At 34.4% G+C, this 20,988-nt stretch overlaps 2 protein-coding genes and 1 long non-coding RNA gene across 4 annotated transcripts; 2 read left to right on the top strand and 1 right to left on the bottom strand.

Annotated features, from left to right (window-relative positions):
- The first annotated feature begins 7,793 nt into the window (after nucleotides 1–7,793).
- Nucleotides 7,794–9,926, top strand: LOC126619016 (uncharacterized). 2 transcript variants are annotated; one of them, XR_007621929.1, is made up of 8 exons: nucleotides 7,794–7,943; nucleotides 8,291–8,793; nucleotides 8,906–9,018; nucleotides 9,135–9,208; nucleotides 9,287–9,395; nucleotides 9,509–9,577; nucleotides 9,694–9,735; nucleotides 9,890–9,926. It is a non-coding gene; the product is annotated as an uncharacterized LOC126619016 (long non-coding RNA). The 2 variants fall into 2 exon arrangements; XR_007621928.1 differs by having other exon boundaries at nucleotides 9,287–9,359; nucleotides 9,890–9,914.
- An 804-nt stretch (nucleotides 9,927–10,730) lies between these two features.
- LOC126619013 (uncharacterized) lies at nucleotides 10,731–14,016 on the top strand. Its single transcript, XM_050287264.1, has 4 exons — nucleotides 10,731–10,799; nucleotides 12,206–12,477; nucleotides 12,682–12,745; nucleotides 13,780–14,016. The coding sequence occupies exons 2-4, from the start codon at nucleotides 12,415–12,417 to the stop codon at nucleotides 14,001–14,003; spliced, it is 351 nt and encodes a 116-aa protein (XP_050143221.1). The 5' UTR covers nucleotides 10,731–10,799; nucleotides 12,206–12,414; the 3' UTR covers nucleotides 14,004–14,016.
- A 2,496-nt stretch (nucleotides 14,017–16,512) lies between these two features.
- On the bottom strand, nucleotides 16,513–17,139 carry LOC126619012 (nuclear transcription factor Y subunit B-4-like). Its single transcript, XM_050287263.1, has one exon. The coding sequence runs from the start codon at nucleotides 17,137–17,139 to the stop codon at nucleotides 16,687–16,689; it is 453 nt and encodes a 150-aa protein (XP_050143220.1). The 3' UTR covers nucleotides 16,513–16,686.
- Nucleotides 17,140–20,988: the final 3,849 nt, after the last annotated feature.

Raw genomic sequence — 20,988 nt, 5'->3', positions numbered from 1 at the left:
GTATATCAAAACGCGGGCACATCGCGTAATAATTTCACTTTAATTATAACATGTGTGTTTAGTTTATTAACTTACCGTAAAAGTAAGACATCAATCTCGCTAATCACCTGTACTATAACGCCCCAATTATACAAAAATTCCAAATTAAGTTCAATTACAATATATATATATATGTATATTTTTTTTAAAGGACCAGATGGTAGCTTCACTACTGCAATCCTCCTGCCAGAGATTAGAAAGACTCACAGACACATTTCAACCTCTCCTGATCACTATTATGTGATTCACCAGCGCCAAAAAGTTCAATTACTATATTAGTCAATTACTTTTATTTTTTATTTTTTATGAAAGTAATGGCAAATTTCCACAACTAAAATCATTATTTAAAGGGTAGTGGTTATTTTAAGTTTCCACTTTACCTTTGTTTATCTTTTCAGAAAAGGAGACAAAAGAATAAGATTTTTTTTTTTATCCAAGAGAAAATGACTTTTACCGAAATTCTGGAGGAATGGTAACAACTTTCTTATTTTTGTTTTACAATCTTATTAAGTTGCTTGATATTTGTTTGGAAATATTTTTAAAATAATTAAAAGTGTTTTTAGAGACAAAAAATTTGGGTTCTAAAAGCACTTGAAGTGTTTTCCAGAAGAAGCATCCGTCATTAGTTTATTGCAAAAAGCACTTCAAGTGCTTTTTCAGACTTCACATGTATTTTTTTAATGATTAGTTCCTAGGCCGTTAAATATTGTCTTTGCAAAAAATAATTAAATTCCATCTAAAACAGACCATATTTTTAGTTAAACACTTAATTTATGATAAAATTAATCAAATGTATTAAACGGTTTATGATTTTTTATTTTCTTTGCATAGATAATCTATAAAAAGTGATCTAAAACATAGACGGTTCATTAAAAAAAATTAAGAAGGTTGCAAGCATACCTGAAATAGTAGTATATGTATTCAAGATAAATGGTTTCCATGCACCTTTTCTATTCTTCAACGCATCATTACTTAAATTTGTCCATAGATTTTATTTGGTTTGTTCAATCTCACGGCATAAAATATAACTGTGTGTAACGAAAAAATAAAAGTGTGTGAAAATAATTTTTTGTATTGAATTGTTTGTTAATACGGTAATGATTTTTCGGTTTATTTTCTTTTACATTTTAAGTAAAAAGTGTGATCGACTGATGTAAAGTACTAAAGTCTAAAAGCTTACAAGAGAAAAGAATGAGCATACATGTCGACTGGCATGCAACAAATTGTTTTGCTATTTATGGTAAGATTCCTCGAAATTTCTCCTTTAAACCAGTTAGTGTTTAACGATTTTATTTTAAATTTTTGCTTTTAAATAAGGCTTAAATGTCAAAATAGTTCATGCATTTTAACTTATCGGTCACTTTTGTCTTCGTGTATACAATTTGGCCAAATTAATTCTCGTGTTTACCTTTGTTAGTCCATTTTAGACAATTCGTTAAATAACCGTTAAATTTGAGACAAGAATATAATTCCGCTATAAACTCATTAAATGCACGTGAGATCAAATGATCGATGGCGACTCCTCAAACTATTTTCACACCAGAAGACTCGGACATCTAGCTTCTGGATTGCAAATCAAATGTCCACAAGACTATTTGGCACGAAAATATTTTGAAGCGTCATTGATTTCATCTCGCGTGCATTTGATGGGTTTACAACATAATTACATTTTTGTCTCAATTTTAACAGTTCTTTAATGAATTGTCTAAGATTGGCTAATAGAGGTAAACATATGGACTAATTCGGTCAATATGAGAACATGATGACCAAATTGACCGATAGGGTGAAAAACATGAACCATTTGACATTTAAGCTTTTAAAAAATTTTTTAAAATGATTGTTATGATAATTACCCTAAATTCACTTAAATACGAAAAAAGAAATTCAAACTTAATTGTAAAAGGTGAAATGTTACACGCTAGTTAAGCTAATTTAGTTAAACTCATATTTACACTTTTTTTAAATGAAAAATATGCCAAGTTTGAATCACCTTTTCAGTAATTTTTTTTTTTTTTAAAGAATCTGCTTTCATACTAAGTATCTTGTTTTCTTAAATGATAAATAGTAAAGCTTGAATAAAAAAAATATATTAAATTGTAAAAAAAATTAAAATTCCCTCAAAATTGCACCTTGCCAAGTGCTTGAAGATGTTTTTAGTATGCCAATAAATGACAAACCACACATTAAATTTCTTTAAAAAAATATATATAAATTTGCACAAAAACGGCTAAAATTATACTTGCTAGTTCACATATTTAATAAAGGGGTGTGCTATCCACACCCCTTTTTACTTCTCACATATCTTTTTAATTTTTTTTCATCGATCGGATGAGTTTAAGAAGATTAAATGACACAAATTAACAAAAGGTGTATGAGAAGTAAAAAATAATATGTGGATAACGCACTCCTATTAATAGAGTGAAAGTAACATAAAAAAATGGGGCAGTGGGCACCAAAGAATCTTTGGCTTGTCAATTGCTCTTTTATTTTCGTCCTCATAATAATAAAAGAAAATTAATAGAACGGTGTTATTTCTTCTTCTATTACACGTTTTTATATATTTGATCATCGATTTAAATAAATCAAACAATAACCAGAACATAATTAAACATAAATGTGAGCTGAAAGAAAAAGATGCGTGTAATTATTATTTTTAAAAAAGTAATGTAAAAGAAAACAAAAAATTACCCCAGAAAAAATAAGGGAATTTTAACGAAAAGTAACCGGTACTGTTCACTTTAACGAAAAACCACATTTTTACACTAAAAAGTCAATCTTGGTACTATTTACTTTACCCTTTATTTTGTCCTTATCATTAAAACTTAAAATTTTCAAGCTCTTTTCATTAGTTTTCCTAAAAAAAAGAAGGACAAAAGAGCGAGGACCGACCGAAAAAATAAAAAATTTGATGGGCTGGGTATTAGATTAACAGAATTTGACGATCATGATTTGCTGTGTTAATTGGACCCCACGGAATCACATCACATCAATGTTGGGCCCACAACTGCCCATGAGTCCCAGTCAACTTCCGCCACCATGGGAAGAGAGAGAGAGTTTTACTACTATTTACCTCAGTAAATAACGAGTAAGGATTCCTGATTCACTAATCATATATGTTCATCGTATATCATACGGTCAGTTTTTGTCAAGTATTGTTTATATTTAATTTTAAATAAAAAAGTTTACAATGATTTTTTATTGCACAATATACGATGAACATATGTGATTTGAGAATTCCCATGATTCTCATAACGAGGATCCGACAAGAATCTTCCTGGGTAAATAACATCCCTTACGCGAGTTACCAATGGGCTTGTTACACATTTTCATCTATTTTTTTGGACTGCTATCCATGCACTAATTTTTATTTTTCATTTATTTGTTTATTAATTTTTGTCGTTTTATTTTTTTTTAATTTATTTGATTGACGACTAAAAATTAAGAATAGTGTGCAAAAAATAAAATAAGTGCATGGATAACCAATATTTTTTTAATAAATTTTATACTTTATGATAAATACTTCCACTAATATGTGCTTTGTTTTTCTTCGCCTTTGTATGAATTTTAGATTGCTTTTAGTTAAATTCATCGACATAAATGTGATAATTAGTCAATTTGGAAAAGATAGAATGAAGAATAATCGAACTCCAACGTGAAAAAAATGTAAAAGTTAAGTAAGTTTGGATCAAAACAAATATTGGTTCAATCTCATCATATCTTGACATACTCAAAAGGGGACATTTTATAGTGGTAATTCGGATTTGAATGTAGAGATTTTGTAACGGTCGGTGGCCGTGTTTGCTTTATATTTGTTGATGTATGTTCATCATATTGGCTTGATATGGCAATAAAGTTCATAGTTTCAACGCACAACTCGTTTATTGATTAGAAAGTGTCAAAAACTTTATTTCTAACCGTCGTTTTTTTTAATGGCAACAGACAATCCATGCTTTCATTATGCAAACTCATTTATAAAAAAAACTTTATTTCTAATGGTAACGGCATCTACGTTCCATCGTTTTTTTGATAATTTCAATAGACAATTTGCATTTTCCAGGCACAATTTGTTTATCGACTAAAAAGGGCCAAAAACTTTATTTCTAACCATTAAATGCATTTGTGTCCCGTTGTTTTTTATAATGTCAATAGACAATCCATCATTTTAACGCAAAACTCGTTTATCAACTAGAAATTGCCAAAAGCTTTACTTCTAACCATAAAAGCATGTGTTTCCCGTCGTTTTTTACAATGTCGACAAGACAATCCAAACTTTCAACGTGTTAACACTCAAAATTCGGAGGTCAACAAAGACTAACATGGTCAACCCTTGATGGGCTAGGGATAAAGGCCCTAAGTAATTGACAACAAGGTTTAAGTGGTTCCCCCTAGAAAATGGGCTACCTCCACTATAGTGCTTTATATATATTGATATGGATTACAAAAAAGGGCTATGTAATTGTGTAACCTATCTTTTCTTTTCTTTTATGTGTCTAACCCCTCATACAATGTGCTCGTCCATCTTATATACATCTCCAATGAGCCCTGAATGTCTTGGGCTCTCAAGTACTTCACTTCTCTAACATCAAAAGAACTAATCACATAGACAAAACTTTCCAGCTACTCTTTTGTCCTTCAGTCGACATGTGGAGATGAAGTGACATTTGCTCAAGTCTAGTTGAAAAGTTTGTTGATCCAACATGTACTATGCTCGGCCTTGACGGGTCAAAGAAATACCATCCCAAGCGCTTGGACTAACAACCTTTATATCTCATCGTAGGCCTCTGTCCTGGTTGATGACCAACACGTGGCTTGGGTTGGTGTTTGAGTAGGCTTGTCTTTGGGACTTCATGCCATAAAGTTGTCAATTTTCCAACTTGCCTCAAGCGGTCGAAAAGTACTTTCTTGATTGGTGCTCGGCTTCTTTGCTGATAGTTAATCCAAACCGGTAAACTATCGTCCATAGAGATTGTGCCTCCTTCATTTGCCTCTATTGGGCTGGCTTATAAGCCCAATGCCTTGGTCTTCTTTTTCTTTTTTGGGCCTTCTCCAGGCCTGTATTATTTTAGGGTCTAAAAGGATGCGTTAACACAACACACAACTCATTTATCACCTAGAAGGTGCCAAATTTTTTATATGAATGACTTATTAGTGAAGTCCAAATGAAAAATATAAGAATATCGTGTTCAGATGACCAGATTACACGACCTTCCCACCTAAGACACAACAGCACCCCAACCTCCCTCTTATGCCCTATTAAATGTGTCTTCTACCAGACGACCATGTTGTTTCGTCACCCGAACCGAACAATTTCTACCCTTTAGAGATGCTTTGGACAAGTATATTCCACTCCCTAAACCAAACCAACTTTGAATGGTTGGAACTTGTCAAAACTGGCTGTTGGACAAAGTCATAAGCGCTGCACGAAGCATAGTGCTTCCCCGTAACTCATAAGCTGAAATTGGATAAGTAGAAACATAGAATCAAACCAGCACGACGGCACTTGGAGCTCTGTGCATTGAGATAAATAAGGAAAAAAGTTAAAATCTCCCTCAACTTTTAACTTTTAACTTTTAACTTTTACCAAACGTAGTGCAAGGACTTGATTGCGTGCTGCCTCATATTGGTCTGTTTTTTTCTTCAAGTGATTTGGTTTGGTGGGTAGACGACAAGAGAGACCCCCTCTTTCCATATCAAGAGATTCCTACTCTACAAAGATGCTTTTACTTTCTCAGGTTAATGTCGCATCAGAAGTAATTAGTGAAGTTAATGGTCGGTTTTAGTTGCATTTTATCAACGATGTTTACTTAGGGGCATGATTAGGCTTAATTAATTCAACATCATATGGTGAGTGCAAAAGGACTTTTAGCTTGTGCAGTTAAAAGTTTTATACGTACAGTCAAGGGGTTGTGTCTTCGAATCATTCTTTTTCAATATCGATTGCATCACAAAAGTAGAAAGAAAATTGAAAAGTTTGTTTGGTGTCAACAAAATTTACATGCAATCATGATACTAAGATAAGGGTATATTCTAAGCTTATAATACTTGGTCAAGTGTCTTAACTTATTCACATGACATTCTATATATACTAAAACCCAAACGGGGGGAACATTGTTCATGAACAGTGAAAGTAACAGTGTTCTTCCATTTTCACCCCTGCTTCTTTTTTGTTATTTCAACTTTGCCCTTCAACATTTTTGTCTGGATCCTTTTCTTACCTGCTTTCTGCGGTGATTCCTTTTCACTGCTTTTGGTCCATTTTTTTTCCCATTTCTTTTGCTTCTCTTCGTTCGTAGCCATCTGCTCTCTCCTCTATTCGCCTCTGTTGGTCTTAAAGTGGATAGTTTTGTGGTGAGTTCTTCTAATCTTGCATCTAAAACTTTTTTATGCAACTGTATGATTGTGTTCTGTTCAATTTTAGATGTTAGAAGCTTTTAATATTTTTGGGTTCAATTTTAAATGGGTTGTTGTTTTCGGAGTTTTCGTTTGATGATAGAGATGGGGTTTTTGGGGAGAAACTTTTAATCCGTGAGTTTTTTAGTTAGGTTGTGTTATGGGTCTTGACAGATGGATTTGTAAATGGATTTTCCGTTGAAATTGTTTCTCTTCTCTCACTTTTTGGTTTTTTTTTTTTTTTTTTTTTTTTGTGTCATCGGGTTTTGCATGTGGGTGTATAATCAGGTTTTCTTTTGAATTTAAGGGGATTCAAGTTTTTATTTTTCTGGAACTTTTGTTTGCAGCTTTGGAAGACATTTGTGCTTAAGGTGAGAAACTTTGGGTGCTTGCTTTTGGGTTTTGTTGTAGAATTAATTAATTTTTTTTAAGACGTACATTCGTGGGAATTCATTTGTTCTTCTTTTTTCTTGCATCTGAAAAATGCCACATGATGTGAGTTTATAATTAAATATGAATATCAAAATGGGTTTTCTGTGCAAATTTTCTTTTTCTGATTTTATAGAACCGAAGAGGATGTTAACAACATTTTACATTGTTTTAGTGCTGGAGATCCAAGATCATTTTGGCAGAGACTTAGATATTGAAAACACTAATTTTGTTCCATATTTTGTACTTTAATGTCCAACTATTTACATGTTTTACACACTTATAACACCCGCAGCAACGCGCGGGCACTGTGACTAGTTCAATGCTAAGTTTGAAATTCCGCCAACTTAACTCTTCAGTTATATAGCCACCTTAGCATCCCTGTCATATGGGCTTCCTTATAGATATATTTTTTACTTTTACATGCAATTCCTTTGTAATATTACACCTATAGGAAAACACTTCAAACTCAATATATTACAAGAAAATCCAACTTATTGTGTAACACCGAAGAAATTTCATAACTAATAATCAATCAGAGTATGACAAGTGGATTTGTCGGGGTATTTGCCTTAAAGTCATATTGGGCTTTTGTTCTTTTGAATGGGCTTATGCCTTAAAAGTCATGTTGGGCCACGGGCTTCGTTGAAGAAGTTGAGGCTTTAAAAAAGACAAATCCGCACAAAATATAGGCGGGAAAGAGGAAGCTCCGTTTGTACAAATCCGAAAGAAACGACATGTCGTTCGTATATTCGAACAAGATAAGGATCCTTGCCTGATACTTTTTTTTGGATCCCGAGGATCCTGTAATCATGATCGTTCATCGTACATCGTGCAGTTAGTTTTCGTTAAATACTATTTATATTTAAATTTTAAAATTTAAATGATTTTTAACTGTAAGATGTATGATGAACGGTTACGATCCTCGCCGCGGGATCCTTTTCCGAACAGAACACCCTTTTCTCTGTGTCTCTTTCCTCTATGTAACTTTCTGCAATCAACTGAGCCAGGGTTTCCGAGTTGCCATGGCCGATTTCCAGAGCTCGACTCACCGAGCCAGGTGGATCTTCACTCCCGAAGAACTGGTAATTCGTCTCCGTATTATCACTCTTCTTTGCACTTCTGATTTTTGTATTCAGCGAGGGCCTGTTTGGCTGCCGAGAAAATGAAGGAAAATTGAGTTTCTAACTTCTAGGTTAATTATTGCCACCGTTGTTTTTGGTTTCGATTGTTCCTGAAAGTGAACTGTTGCTTTTAGTTTCGTGCTGTTGAATTGGTGCCCAACTTATAAAATGGAGCAACTTAGATGAATTTAAATTTTAAATGGAGAAACTTGTTTGAGTTGGGATTTCAATATTTGCAAGGGTTGAAGTTGAATCGAAATGTCGTATGCTTTTTTGATTTGATTTGCTTTTGATTTTCAATGTTATAGGCTGGTAAATACAAGGCTGCTAATCAAAGAGCAATGCAAGCATTGGAGAAGGTACGTATGGAGTCTTGCTTTCGTTGGGAGTGTGTTTATAGACCGGTATAAGTCGTTGCAAGTGAGGTTTAGTTTAATCGAAGCATGTCATTAATATTCTTCATGCGAATGTGGTTTATAGCTGTTTGTTTAACTTATTTGCTGGTATGAGAGCGTATGTACTAATGCATCGAGTGTACCTTATTAGATAGTTTAAGGAGATGTTTACTAGCTCAGGTGACTGGCGGAGGACGTGTTGATTGAAATTAGGGCAATGTCTCAAATTATTGGTTTAAAGATATCAATATACCTTTCTACCTATGCATGTGTTTTTGTATGTCATATGTAGTATTTCTTGTCCAAGATGTTCACATTTTGTCCCATAGGAAAAGAGTTATATTTCTGCAAATTGGCTTGACTAATGGAAGTAGACGTTGATGGAACATTGTCATACCCTAAACCCCAAGTTAATGGTAATGTTCTTTCAAGGACCCCCTCCGTCCCTCCCCTCCCCTCCCCCCGCCTTTTACACACACATAGAGGTGGGTTTCACTGGCTTTACTTTTTTGATGTCTTTAAATACAGCCGATTCCCGTCCAAAACCCATTAGCATTGAAGAGGAGCAATTTATGCGAGTATTTTATGAGAACAAACTTCAAGAAGTTTGTACCAACTTTCACTTTCCGCATAAAGTTCAGGTATGCGGTCTCCCCTGTTGACAGAGGAAAAAATGGTAATACTAATTTAGGAAGCTTGAAACTAGAAGAATTTATCAATTTTAGCACTATCCATGTCTAATTGGTTTCATTTGCAGGCAACGGCTCTCATATATTTCAAGAGGTTTTATCTACACTGGTCGGTGATGCAACATCATCCAAAAACTATAATGTAAGGATGCCTTATCTCCATTAAGTATCTCCGTCAATTGTCAGCATATGTGATTGTGTGAAATTTTGGTTCTTCTAGGTAGAAGTTCACTAAGATGTTGAGACATGTGCACAGGTTAACCTGTATAACCACGTATCAGTAGAGGAGCTTGGTAAGGGAATCTCACAGGATCATCAAATGATACTCAGTAATGAGATAATAATTTATCAGGCATGGTTGTGCCGCACATTTCTTTGTTGTTTTTATTTTTATTTTAATTTTTCTGTTTTCTTTGTTAAATATGATATCTTTATTTTGCAGACTTTGGAATTTGATCTTATTGTTTATGCACCATACCTCTCAATTGAAGGATTTGTCAATGATATTGGAGTAAAGTTTCTTATGGTTTTCTCTAGTGCAACTTTAATATATTGGATTTTCATAATGCACTTTTAAGTTTTCAAGTTCCTTCCACGCAATTGGTGACAATTAGTGTTGATTTCTAGGAATTCTGCAGATTAGAGGATAACCAGCTCCAATATCTGAAGGTAATTGTTGGCTTTATTTTGTATATATGGCTAAATATCGTGTTGAGTAACTGTATATGCACAGACTGAATCTTTAAAAGTCTTTCGTTGTTGAGATGCTGCAATCATTTATGTTTCTTAACCAGCAACAGATATATTGATGGATGTTTTGTAGAAATTGCAGGGGCAGCAAAGACGGAAGTTGATAAAATCATGCTCACAGATGCACCACTCCCTTTCCCTCCTGGGCAGGTATGAATATGATTTGTCAGTCAAACTTCTTGCTGTTCAAGCTCAGAATTTTGTCATTAATCATGAAACGTACCCCCTTAATTTGATGCAACAGGTTTGCAGAGTTGCCGACTTTGAGAGGTTATCATTTGAACTTTAGGTTTCCTGACGTTTTTGTTAAGTTTTTTTGGTTCCTGTATAGTTCTACTTATGCCTCCCCCACACCTTCTGTGTTGGGTTTGTTGTTGTACTACACTAATAAATCTTCTTTCATGTATGCTCGTTTTCAGATACCTGAGTAGCATTCTCTCTCGGCAGAGTTCTGCGCATACTATTTCAGAGCTAGTCGAATTCCTTAACGCAATCGATTCTTGGGTATAAATTCATTGCAATCAGCATATATGTGTGTTGCAAACTCCATAGCCTCTTTGATAGCGGCACAAACGTTTGTGAAAATTGTATATCATATAGCTATGGTATTAAGTTCAGATTTTTAAGAATTTAATCTGATATTACATAGGAACACTTATTTTCGGTTTCATTTTCCAGTCTAATTTTCTTCATGGCTAATGTAGGCAAAAAGATACAAGTTTCCTTCGGACAAGGATCTCAAGCACATCAATCGGAAACTGAAGTCTTGTTGGGGTCTTAGTACAATCTGTGGATCCCACCAAATCATTAAACCTGGCGGCTCATGACGAGTATGCTCCACATCTAGAAAAAATCACGTTTAATCTGTTGCCCTTTTCCTTTTGTATCAATGCCATACATTGACTGCTTTTCAGGAGCAAGAAGCGGGATAAGAAATCAAAGCACAAGTCGAAGAGGAGTTCAAATGAAGCACAAACTTAAAAGTATGCCCCTTTTCTATACTGTTGTTTCAACTGAAGTTCTATTGCGGGTTTGGCTACGGTTTGGTGGCTTAGTTTTGTAATACCAGCAGTTATTCCATTTGCTGCATCATGAAATTTGATTTTATCTCGGTTTTCTGGGTAATTTCTTGTTCTTGTCTGTCCCTTAGGTACCGTTTGGTACGTGGGACGGGACGGAACGGAGTGGGACGAGTTGTTCCGTCCTGTGTTTGGTGCGCCTAAAACTGGTGGAATGCACTGTTCCACGAGACGAATTTTGGGTGAATTTTCATTCCGCCTCACCCCCCTGGAACGACTCGTTCCACATCCGTGGAACACAAAATTATAACCTCTCCGTCTCCTTCTTCCTTCTTGTTTCCATCCGAGGGTATCTTTGCTCCCTCTCTGTTCCGTATTGTCCTGTTGCGTCCCGTCCCATTCTGTTCCGTCTGCATACCAAACGATATCTTAGGATTTGTGACGCACACGTAGTTTGATACACTGCTGCTGGAGTTTAAACAGTTGGAGATACCCAAATATATTTTCTCATTGTGCTCACCCTTCGTCTGGTTTCAGGTTAATTAACCTCGATTTTAAAATCATTAAACGCGCTTTTGGTGAAAATATTTTTAAAAACAATCCTTAGTAAAAATGTTAGTAAATCCTGAAAAAGTACTTAAAGTGCTTCCTGAAATAAGCACATAATTGATGTTTCTTGTGAAAAGCACTTAAAGAGCTTTTGAAACTCAAAAATATTTTCTTTAAAAACGTTTTCAGTCATTTTAAAAACACATCTAAAAGATACGGTAATCTTTTCATTTTTCTGATATTTTTGTTTGTACTCCATTGTCAAATCAATCTAATTTGTGGCTTGGAGTTTGAATGGGATGAAGAGTTTATCTGGGAGATCATCATTATTTTACAGTAGAAACCATCTTCCATTATATTGGACAAAATTCATGTTTTCAGTAAAGGTTGCAATTTTTGGTAACGGCCATTGGGACTAATGAATTCACAAACTACTCCTCGATTACGTGCGGCTAGACTAACAGTCGTTTGATAGCCATTTTGCTTTCAGTTTTTTGTTTTCATTATTTTTTTAAATCTGCGAACTTGTTTGGTAGTTTCTTTTAGTTTTCAAAAAAATGGAAAGTAAAAATTGAAAAACCAAAATTTGAAAAATAAAAAACGTAGCTTTAGTTGAAAAGAGGAAAGTAGTTACTAAAGAAGTAATTTTTTTTTTAAATTGAAAAAAAAAATGGAATTGAAAACAAAATTGTTATCAAACGGGTTTAGGATTGAAAGTACGAGATTTAAGAGTTATAGTAGACGTACCATTGAGAATGAATACGTACACGTGTTGTATCGGAGTTTGTATTTTGGGCTTACAGTTTAGTATGGGTCTCCAGGCATCACCAACCCAATTGAACCGGGTCCAGCATTGAATTGGGTCGGGTCGGGTCGGGTTTGGGTAGGTGGAAGACATTGTTGCTCCTGAGACAGACACGACGACCCCGACAAGTAGAAACGACGCCGTCCAACGTTTCATCTCCTTGTTACTGCCCTCTGCTACACCCTGAGAAGCAGAAAGAAGGGGATTCAAAAGTCGAAAGCTTCAATGGCGTGCCTTGTCTCGACGACCCTCTCTCTCCCTCTCTCTGCTTCCCATAGCTTTGAAAAGGTAAGTCCTCAATCACCCAGCTCTCCTTCTACATAAAAACCCTAGCTTTTGTTGTTCAATTTTCTCTCAAACCACCAAAAAATCCTGTCTTCATTTTCTCGGAAACCAAACAGGAAGTAAGATCTCTCATGCATTTTTCATTACTGTAAAATGTAGAATGCGGTACTTATTAATGCTTTTTTATTTGTTATTGCAACCAAACAGGGAATAGCTCCAAGAAGATTATCACTGGTGGTCAGACTTTCAAACCAACCAATTTCAGAAACAGGTTTTATTCTTCAATCTCCTCTCTCAATTTCCAGTTATGTTATTATCCTGTTAAATTTTCAGTCATATTCGAAATCCGCTTTGAGTTGGATTTCATTCAGAAGAACTCATGGTTGTCCAAAGAAATTTGCTTAAAATCGCGTTAAAATGTTCAACCTGTCTTTTCGTATCCAATTACGCTCGATCACTGATTCGTGCTAGTAATGTATGAAACTTATACCCTGCTTGATCTTTACCTCGTCCAGAAATTTGGTTTGCTAATAGCTGAAAGCAGGGCTACCTTGTAGTTGTTGTACTAAACCCAATCCGTATGATTTGAATGAGTTTTTTCATAGTGGAATGAATCAATCAATTCTAATGTTGGATTCTGGTCACTCGGCGTGTCCACAGTATTTGTTGTCTTATAAATATCAAAAGAAGAAACTTAATGTGGCATCTTTAGCGGAAGTAATTGTACAACCTTGAGTTTTTATGTTGCTTCAGAGGGTGGAGAGAAGAAAAATATGATAGAAAGAGATGGACGGAACAAAAAACCCAAAATATATAATTCACTCGTAGACATTTACAAACCAAGGTTTTTGCAAGGCAAGAAACCTGATATTCATCAAACTGTTTCCTGCATTCTAGAGAGTCTGAAACTTGATATTCTATTGAATCTATTTCTTCGTTGAGGACTTAATGGCCTATTTTCTAGAGGACGATGAAATACGATGATCTTCATCTGCATTCATCATTATGTTCAAATTGTACATGAGTATGCTGTGTTTTCAGGAAGTTAGTGTTTCGTTCGATAGTATGTTAACTTAATATAACAGATTAGGAAAGAAAAGAATTTTTTTTAAAAAGGAGAGAAAGTGCGGAAAAAAAAAAGAAAACAAAAAAGGTTTCTTCTTCGATACTTCAATGGCATTCTATTTTGTTCATGCTAAACTGTCAAGCCTATCAAGATGTTAAGCGTTAGGGCATTTGCATTGAACCCTCATACATTATTGTTCCTCGCTCTGTTTAAGCTAACTGTATGAATTACCTTTGCAGCTGCAAAGCCTTCCGCCTCCAGCAGGACAAATAAAGCCATGTCAACTTCGAATCAGAGTTGTCAAGATCATCTTCGGACACCCTCAAAACTTCTTTTTGAAATTATGTCTTGTTATAGGAATGTACACTCTTGTAGCCACACGATCATATTTGGTTTTTGGGTTGGACCTGATATTGATGATGGTTGGGGCTATGTGGAAGCTTTTGTTAATCCAATCACTTGAGTACTTTTCGCTATTCCATGTTCTCTCTCCATGTTTTCTGGGATATTTCACAGATTCATTCAAGAAACAGTTCTTACGTGTTAACAACGGCCAAAATGTCGATGAAAACGTGTAAAATCTGTTCAATTTTGATATGTGAGGCTCAAAAACCAGCAAGGTACATAAGAGCAAACATTGGCCAGAATCGTGCAGGAAGCTGGTGTAGGCTGCTGCCTCAGAAACGTAGTCTGACGTTGTTATGCTGGTTCTCAAAACTTGACATTGCATTTTTGGAGTGAATTAACAATGTTTTATGGATCATTCATTAGTAGGCAAACAATGGACCATTGCGGTTATTAATCCTAACAAGATATTCAGCTTTGGAAATGTCTCTTTTTTAGGAGACTGCACGTTAACTCTAATTTGGTCACCTTTTTCTTACGTAAAATTGAGCAGCTGCAACTCACATGGATAACCCCTAAACCCTTTTATACATGGCCCTCCTCTCGCTTTGCACTTCCAAACAATCTCAGAGTTGGTGTACATCAAAGAGGAAAGAAGACAAACTAAGAATTGATCCAAAACTCATTCATCGGCTATATGAGCCTTGAACAAGGTTACTTGAGTCCACAAATTCATGCAATTGTGAAATGACAACAAATGCATTGAGAACTGATCCTTTTAGAATTGATTGGGCATCAAACTTCAATGAAAATTCATTGTCGCCAATATGTCATCTGATATTGTAATTTAATTAGAAGGTTTACGAGTAAAACCATGGCATAGTACGTTGTTACTGGGATTCTTATTCCTTTAGTTTACCAAAAGAGTTCATATATGAACTTCTTTAATGATATGGTGAGACAAATGAGAGAGAGTTTGTGATGGTTGATGAGTGGTCCCCTAGCCATATGACCTCATAACTAGAAACCCTAGGGAGCATGTTGAGCCCTAACTCTGACAGCTTCTAATCTTTTACTGGAAGTTTACCCTAATCCATAATTCCAGAAGCATATTGTAAATTATATTAAGCATGCTTGAGATTCTATTGGACCACTTTAATTTCACGGTAACTCATGTTATCTAAAGCCACAAAAGATTAGTGGTCCTAATCTAGGGTTAAGAGCAAACCCTATACCTAGTAATGCATAGCTGCATTGTAAATTCAGTATACTTGTATTCGATTCTTAATGACTAATCTGCTATTGTGTATATACGAAAAAAGCTTCACTTTGATATTATTTAGGTTTTGCACCATTTCGTTTTTGGTTTTTGAGTTTTCATTTTTTGTGTCTGAGATATAAGGAAAGTATACATACATGGTGAAAATGAGATAAAGAAGAGTGATGAGAAAGATGAGAATAAATAGATAAGAAAGTGAAAACAACTTACAATAGTTTTTGGTTTTTGGGGTTTTGTTTTCATTTTGTATCCCATTCCTTATCTGTTCTTCTACATCTCTCTCATCATTCTTCATCTCTCTCATCATTCTTCATCGTTTAGTTTTATGTATTTCCAAAAGTGAATAAAAAACAAAAAACAAAATGGTTATCAAACAGGCCTTTAGTTTCGTGGATATGTTTGGTTGTGGACATGCTAGTTATTCAGTTCAAGTTCTTTATATCATCAGTTCAAGTTCTTTATATCATCAAATCATGCATAATCAGCTTGTAAATATTTGGCATTGTTTACAGACAAGTATACCGTAATTGCAAATCTCCAAGAACACCTATATATGGTTTAGGAGGAAATTTATAAGATAGATAAGGGCATGAGATTAGTTCAGTTTATAAAATATGTATAGTTATGGAGGAAATTTACAAGACTCCATTTGGATGGATAATTCCAAAGAAAGAATTTGGATGACATGAAGATAATTTGATACAAAAACTAGAGAAAATGTTAAATTAAATTGAAAATACATAACTAGATGTAATAAACATTTGAAATAGATTTTAAATCATTTGAAATCTACTTTATTTCTTTGTTTTTACCGTTCTTTCTTCTGTCAAAATCTATGAATTGTAAGAGTATAAACAAACAATTTTACCTCATAATGCTGTCTAAATCCTTAGATCTGAAGTCATTTTGTCCAAATTAGCACTAACAAATGAATCAAAAGAAAGAACAGAAATTCTTAATCCCAGTCATACACGTACGTACGTATGGCTCAGGTATTTGTTTTTTCTTTTTCAGATTGATAAACAGGTCAGATTTAATGAAGAGAAAATCGAATAGGATTTTATTTTTCAGTATCCTTATGGTTTGACACAGTTTCATCATCTGATTACTTCTTCTGAAACCCTTAATACATAGTTAAACGCAGCTCCGTTATATTTTTTCTCATTATCCAAAACCCACTCTCTCCTTAACTAAGAAAAAAAGAAGGAAAGAAACTAAAACGGAAAACACAAGATTGAAGAGATCGAATAGATGAAAGCATGAATATTTGAGTAGAAAGTTACATAACGTTAACTTAATTTACCTCAGACTAGCAAGTAAATTAAGTCAGTTGATACCTAACCTGATAGTCCACTGACAGCAGAAGTGCAGGCATATCTAATGCCGGCCAAACTCAAAACTGTCAAACATAGAGAGAGGTATGATGAAAAATCTGACCTAAAAGATCATCTGGAAGCTTTTAAGTTTCAGATGAAAATTTATTTGGTTCCAGATCCCATCGTTAATGCATTCTTGATCAAGGTCATGGCTTGGTAATAAGGGAGTTGTCACCTTTCTCAAGCACCCGAAACTCCAGATTTGAAGTCTGAGTTTGCTCCCTTACTTGCAGGCCTCCATGACTTGTAATATTTGCCGTGTTTTGGTTGTTGTTAGCAGCAGCTTTGTCTCTTTCAGCTTCCCTATATTTATGCAAGTACCTCATAGCAGCCTGGGCATAGTTATCAAACCCTAGAGCACTCAGAGCCCAACAGATGTCGTCTCCATTGACGGTCTTGCGATTCTCCTTGTGACACTTGTCAGAAGCCTCGCCAGTCACAAAACTTAGGAACTCAGTTGCACATTCTTGCATTGTTTGTTTCGCCTCCTTGGAAATTTTGGCTCTTGGGGGAAGAATTTGCTTCATGATTCGACCCACGTTTGCAATTGGGAGCATCCCATCTTGTTCCTGATCAACCATGTTGATTGATTGATCCATACAATTAGATTTTGGAGGAGTTGACTGATCTTTTCTGACACAGACACGTTGCTCTGTATCAAAACGCACACTTGTATTTTTATATATAGATGTTTACCTATATGTATGTGTATGTGTATGTACGTATGTGTCGATGTCACAAGTCATGCTACAAGTATTAATTAACTCTGTAAATCTTTTAGTATTTGATGATACATACCCTAGCTATTTTATAAAATAAAAATATTCATTTGTTTTAACTACTAATCAAAATTTTGAAATTTAAGTGAATTGTTACTAACAAATTCCAACTTGTCCAAATATCATGATGGTCAAACTAAAGCTTAAGATGACTTTTAGAGCAATTCCACCAATTCAAAGGGCAAAAGCAAGGGCTTCCTCCCAGTTTCCAAAAAAAAAAAAAGCAAGGGCTTCCCAATTGATTGCCCTTTACCTCAAAAACCACCTCTAGTGGGCAAAAAGGAGGGCAATTGGTGAGCTACGCTAAACCCACCCAATTGCCCATGCAATTTAACGTCAGCCACGTATCTCTTTTTTTAGTGTCTGACGCGTGTATTACACGTGTAAGGAAGAAGAGTGGCCGACATTATATGTTGTTGTAGGCCTCACTGCAGTAGCTCCAACAAAAGAGCCAAACGACTCTATGACGTGTCGCGATGAGAGTCGTTGGATTTCAACGGCTTGATGATCTGGACCGTTGGAAAAAATTCAAAAAAGTTACTAGTGTGCCTCGTGGCATGTTCTGATGCATCTGATTACAAATGAGTAGAGAAATCAACTGCCAGGATTAATCCAATGGTTATAAATTAGAAAAAAAATAGAGAAAAAATAAGATTTTTTTTTATTCTATAAATACCCAACTATCTTCTTCATTCCCCACACCACAACTCAATATTTATTTTTACTCAAATCTCCTATATTTGTTTTCCACTTTCTAAATCCTTTTTTTCCCAAAAATAAATAAATAAATGAGAAGACAAATTGGTCGATCAAAGAAGACGTTGATTTGCCTGAGTATTGGGTGCGTGTTACTCATGACCTAGTCATTGATGACAATGTAACAAATGTGGAAAAAGATTCATGCACAATTTGTCGAGTAGATTCAAGGCACATCCTAGACCGAGCAATCTTTGTCGAGTAGGTACAAATATCTACATAAAACATTGAAATCTTGGCGAGAAGCCCTAAAAAAAGCAGAAGCAATTTATCAAAGTGGCATAGTCTAGCCAATGAGGTAATAACATATTATTATTAAGAAATTTCAAATGTAAGTAATTAGTATTCGGACATTTTGGTAATTAAAAGTAATCATTTGATTATGTAATTTGTTATGTTGTTTAAGAATTCTTTATTCAGCAACTACAAGAACACATGTGGTTCAATCTTCGGAACAATAATAAATCATTCACAAAGCACGAATGTTGGAACGTCATGAAGTATACTCTGAAAAACAAAATTGTGTCATATGTTGGATGCCCTAGCACCATGCATTGGATGCCATAGGTTGTAGGCTACCAAGAATAATATTGTTTCAGTATCGTACTAGGTTGTAATGCTATGCTTTGCTTTATATTTGAAATTAATTTAATGGAGTTAAACAAGAAGTTTTAATTTCAAACAAACTTACAAAGTTCACACTTAAGCACACTTACAAGGCATAAAAAGTAAAAACAAATATATTTGTATATAGTCATCACCCTTACCCTCGCCTAACAAGTGAACTTGTACAAAGGCAATTAATTACTTTTCAGGAGAACAGTTACATGCCCTTGCCCTTGTCCTCCTCCGTGGAATTGCTCTAAAGTAAATCAATTGATCTAATTAGCAAGAAAGAGCAATTAATTCTTTACACTATTTCTACAATATTCTAGTAGCATCTGAACTTTGGAGCCGTATTTTGAAAAGGACGTGGTTTTAAACAAATGTAAACAGTACGTTTATTAAGCCAATCAAAGATATATAGTCCAACTATCTTAAAAAGATTTATAGTACAAGGGTCCCCACAAAACCTCTAACGCTCTCTTACTAATCTACGATTAATAAATCCTAAAGTGTTCTTGTAGTTCGTACATATCTCAGATTAGTGGATGACGTTTGTGCACGTTTCATGTTTAGGGATGGATCCAACCAAACACTACCTAAAAAGAACTGATTACTAACCTTAATTAGTGTTTGATTAGCTCATCCATTAGGTTTAGTTATGAGTTTGTCACTCTATTTGGTGACAAACTGGCAATGCATTTCCTTAATTTCATATGTGAATCATGCAAGTATTAGGTTTTGGTCAAGTCCATCCTCCAACTCAATTGCTTATGGATAAGGTAAGATCATGTAAGACCTAATTAGTAACCTAACTACGCCTTATTTACTAATCTAATTTGGATTACTATTAATTAGATACCATATTTCGTGAGATAAAACTTCAACCATACACTAAGGTGTCTACAAAAAATAAAATAAAAAATAAAGTTTTAACGAAACACTCAAGATACTGTTTATTTTTAATGAAAAACCACATTTTTACATTTCTCTAATACTATTCACTACACCTTTATTTGTTTTTTCTTAATTAAAATTTTGAACTTTTCGTTAGTTTTCTATTTAAAAAAACATTAACAGTAAAAGCAAAAGTAAAAGTAATAAATCCAAAAGGGATAAATCACCCACATCACCACATTTAAGGAAAGAGTCAAGAGATAGTGCGTAAGATCACAATAACCAAAACCCTAAAGTAACCATAACTCTAAACCATCGCACCTTGCCTTAAATCATTATAACTTCTTACATTATCCAATTCCATATGCATGTTTTAAGAAGTATATGATCTTGTTTCAAACATATATAATATTGCTACTTTAGGTTGCATTTTGGAAGAACTTTTTGTAAGATATAACTAGCTAGTTAAGCAAAGTGAGGTAAGTATAAATAAACATTTTAATTTGTTAAACCATCCACAAACGTGCTTAATTACTTTTTACATTGCACGACCATCCACATTATCACTAATGCATACCCAAATTAGAAGTTAAACCGTTCCATAATTCCATTGTTTATTCAGCAATCGAGATATCCGATCTTCATTAGACTGGTTAATAGAAAACTCAATCTTTCCTTATCAAATGAGATGGGATTATGCGTATGGGTAATGCTATAAAGATTAAATTTGGAGACAAAATTTTGAAAACTAAAGAACATGGAAGTTGATGATTTGTTGATTACTTAAACGTTGATAAATGTGCTTATTTGTATTGATGATACATCATTTAGTTTCCAAATTTAGTTTTTCTAACATTACTCTATGCGTATAAAGCATATATGCTTTGAATTAAATATGAACCAAGTTGCATAAAGGTTCTTTAATTTCCATTAAACATATCTAGGCTTTGAAAAATTAATTATTAGGTTACTAATCCTAGTGCACGAACGATTTAGTAATAAACAAATGGGGATGAGTGGGCACAACACATGAAACATAAAATAAAACCCATAAATACTTGGAAGTCTTTTGAGAAAATTTTATTTTCATATTTTATACAAGAGATATTTGAAAAGAAAGATACGAATTCGTATTGGGAATAAATTCCACTTTGATGGAAGAAGAAACTTTTGTATGTGAGTAATTCGACTATTTTTCATATTGTCAATTAGTTTTATGGTAAAATCCCTAACTTTCTTTATTATATCAGACCAGGTTATCCAACATATGAAGCTTAACGGCTACACGTGTTCCACGTCATCCCGCTGTGTTATCCATATATTAGATTTGAAAATCCGTCACACATGATGAGATGTGTTAAAAATGAATTTCACATTGGTGGAATAGAGGACCTTGCATGTGTTTATAAGTAA

Source organism: Malus sylvestris, chromosome 4 (assembly GCF_916048215.2).
Source record: "Malus sylvestris chromosome 4, drMalSylv7.2, whole genome shotgun sequence".
NCBI lineage: Eukaryota > Viridiplantae > Streptophyta > Magnoliopsida > Rosales > Rosaceae > Malus > Malus sylvestris.
Note: the sequence above shows the minus strand (reverse complement) of the source record. Positions and strands in the feature narration are given on the sequence as shown.

Bases quoted from the DNA above. Each gene is read 5' to 3' on its own strand.
- LOC126619013 (XM_050287264.1), top strand. From the start codon at position 12,415: ATGGCGTGCCTTGTCTCGACGACCCTCTCTCTCCCTCTCTCTGCTTCC. The intron at 12,478-12,681 runs GTAAGTCCTCAA...GCAACCAAACAG, and splicing joins CTTCCCATAGCTTTGAAAAG to GGAATAGCTCCAAGAAGATT. The intron at 12,746-13,779 runs GTTTTATTCTTC...TTACCTTTGCAG, and splicing joins CCAACCAATTTCAGAAACAG to CTGCAAAGCCTTCCGCCTCC.
- LOC126619012 (XM_050287263.1), bottom strand. From the start codon at position 17,139: ATGGATCAATCAATCAACATGGTTGATCAGGAACAAGATGGGATGCTC.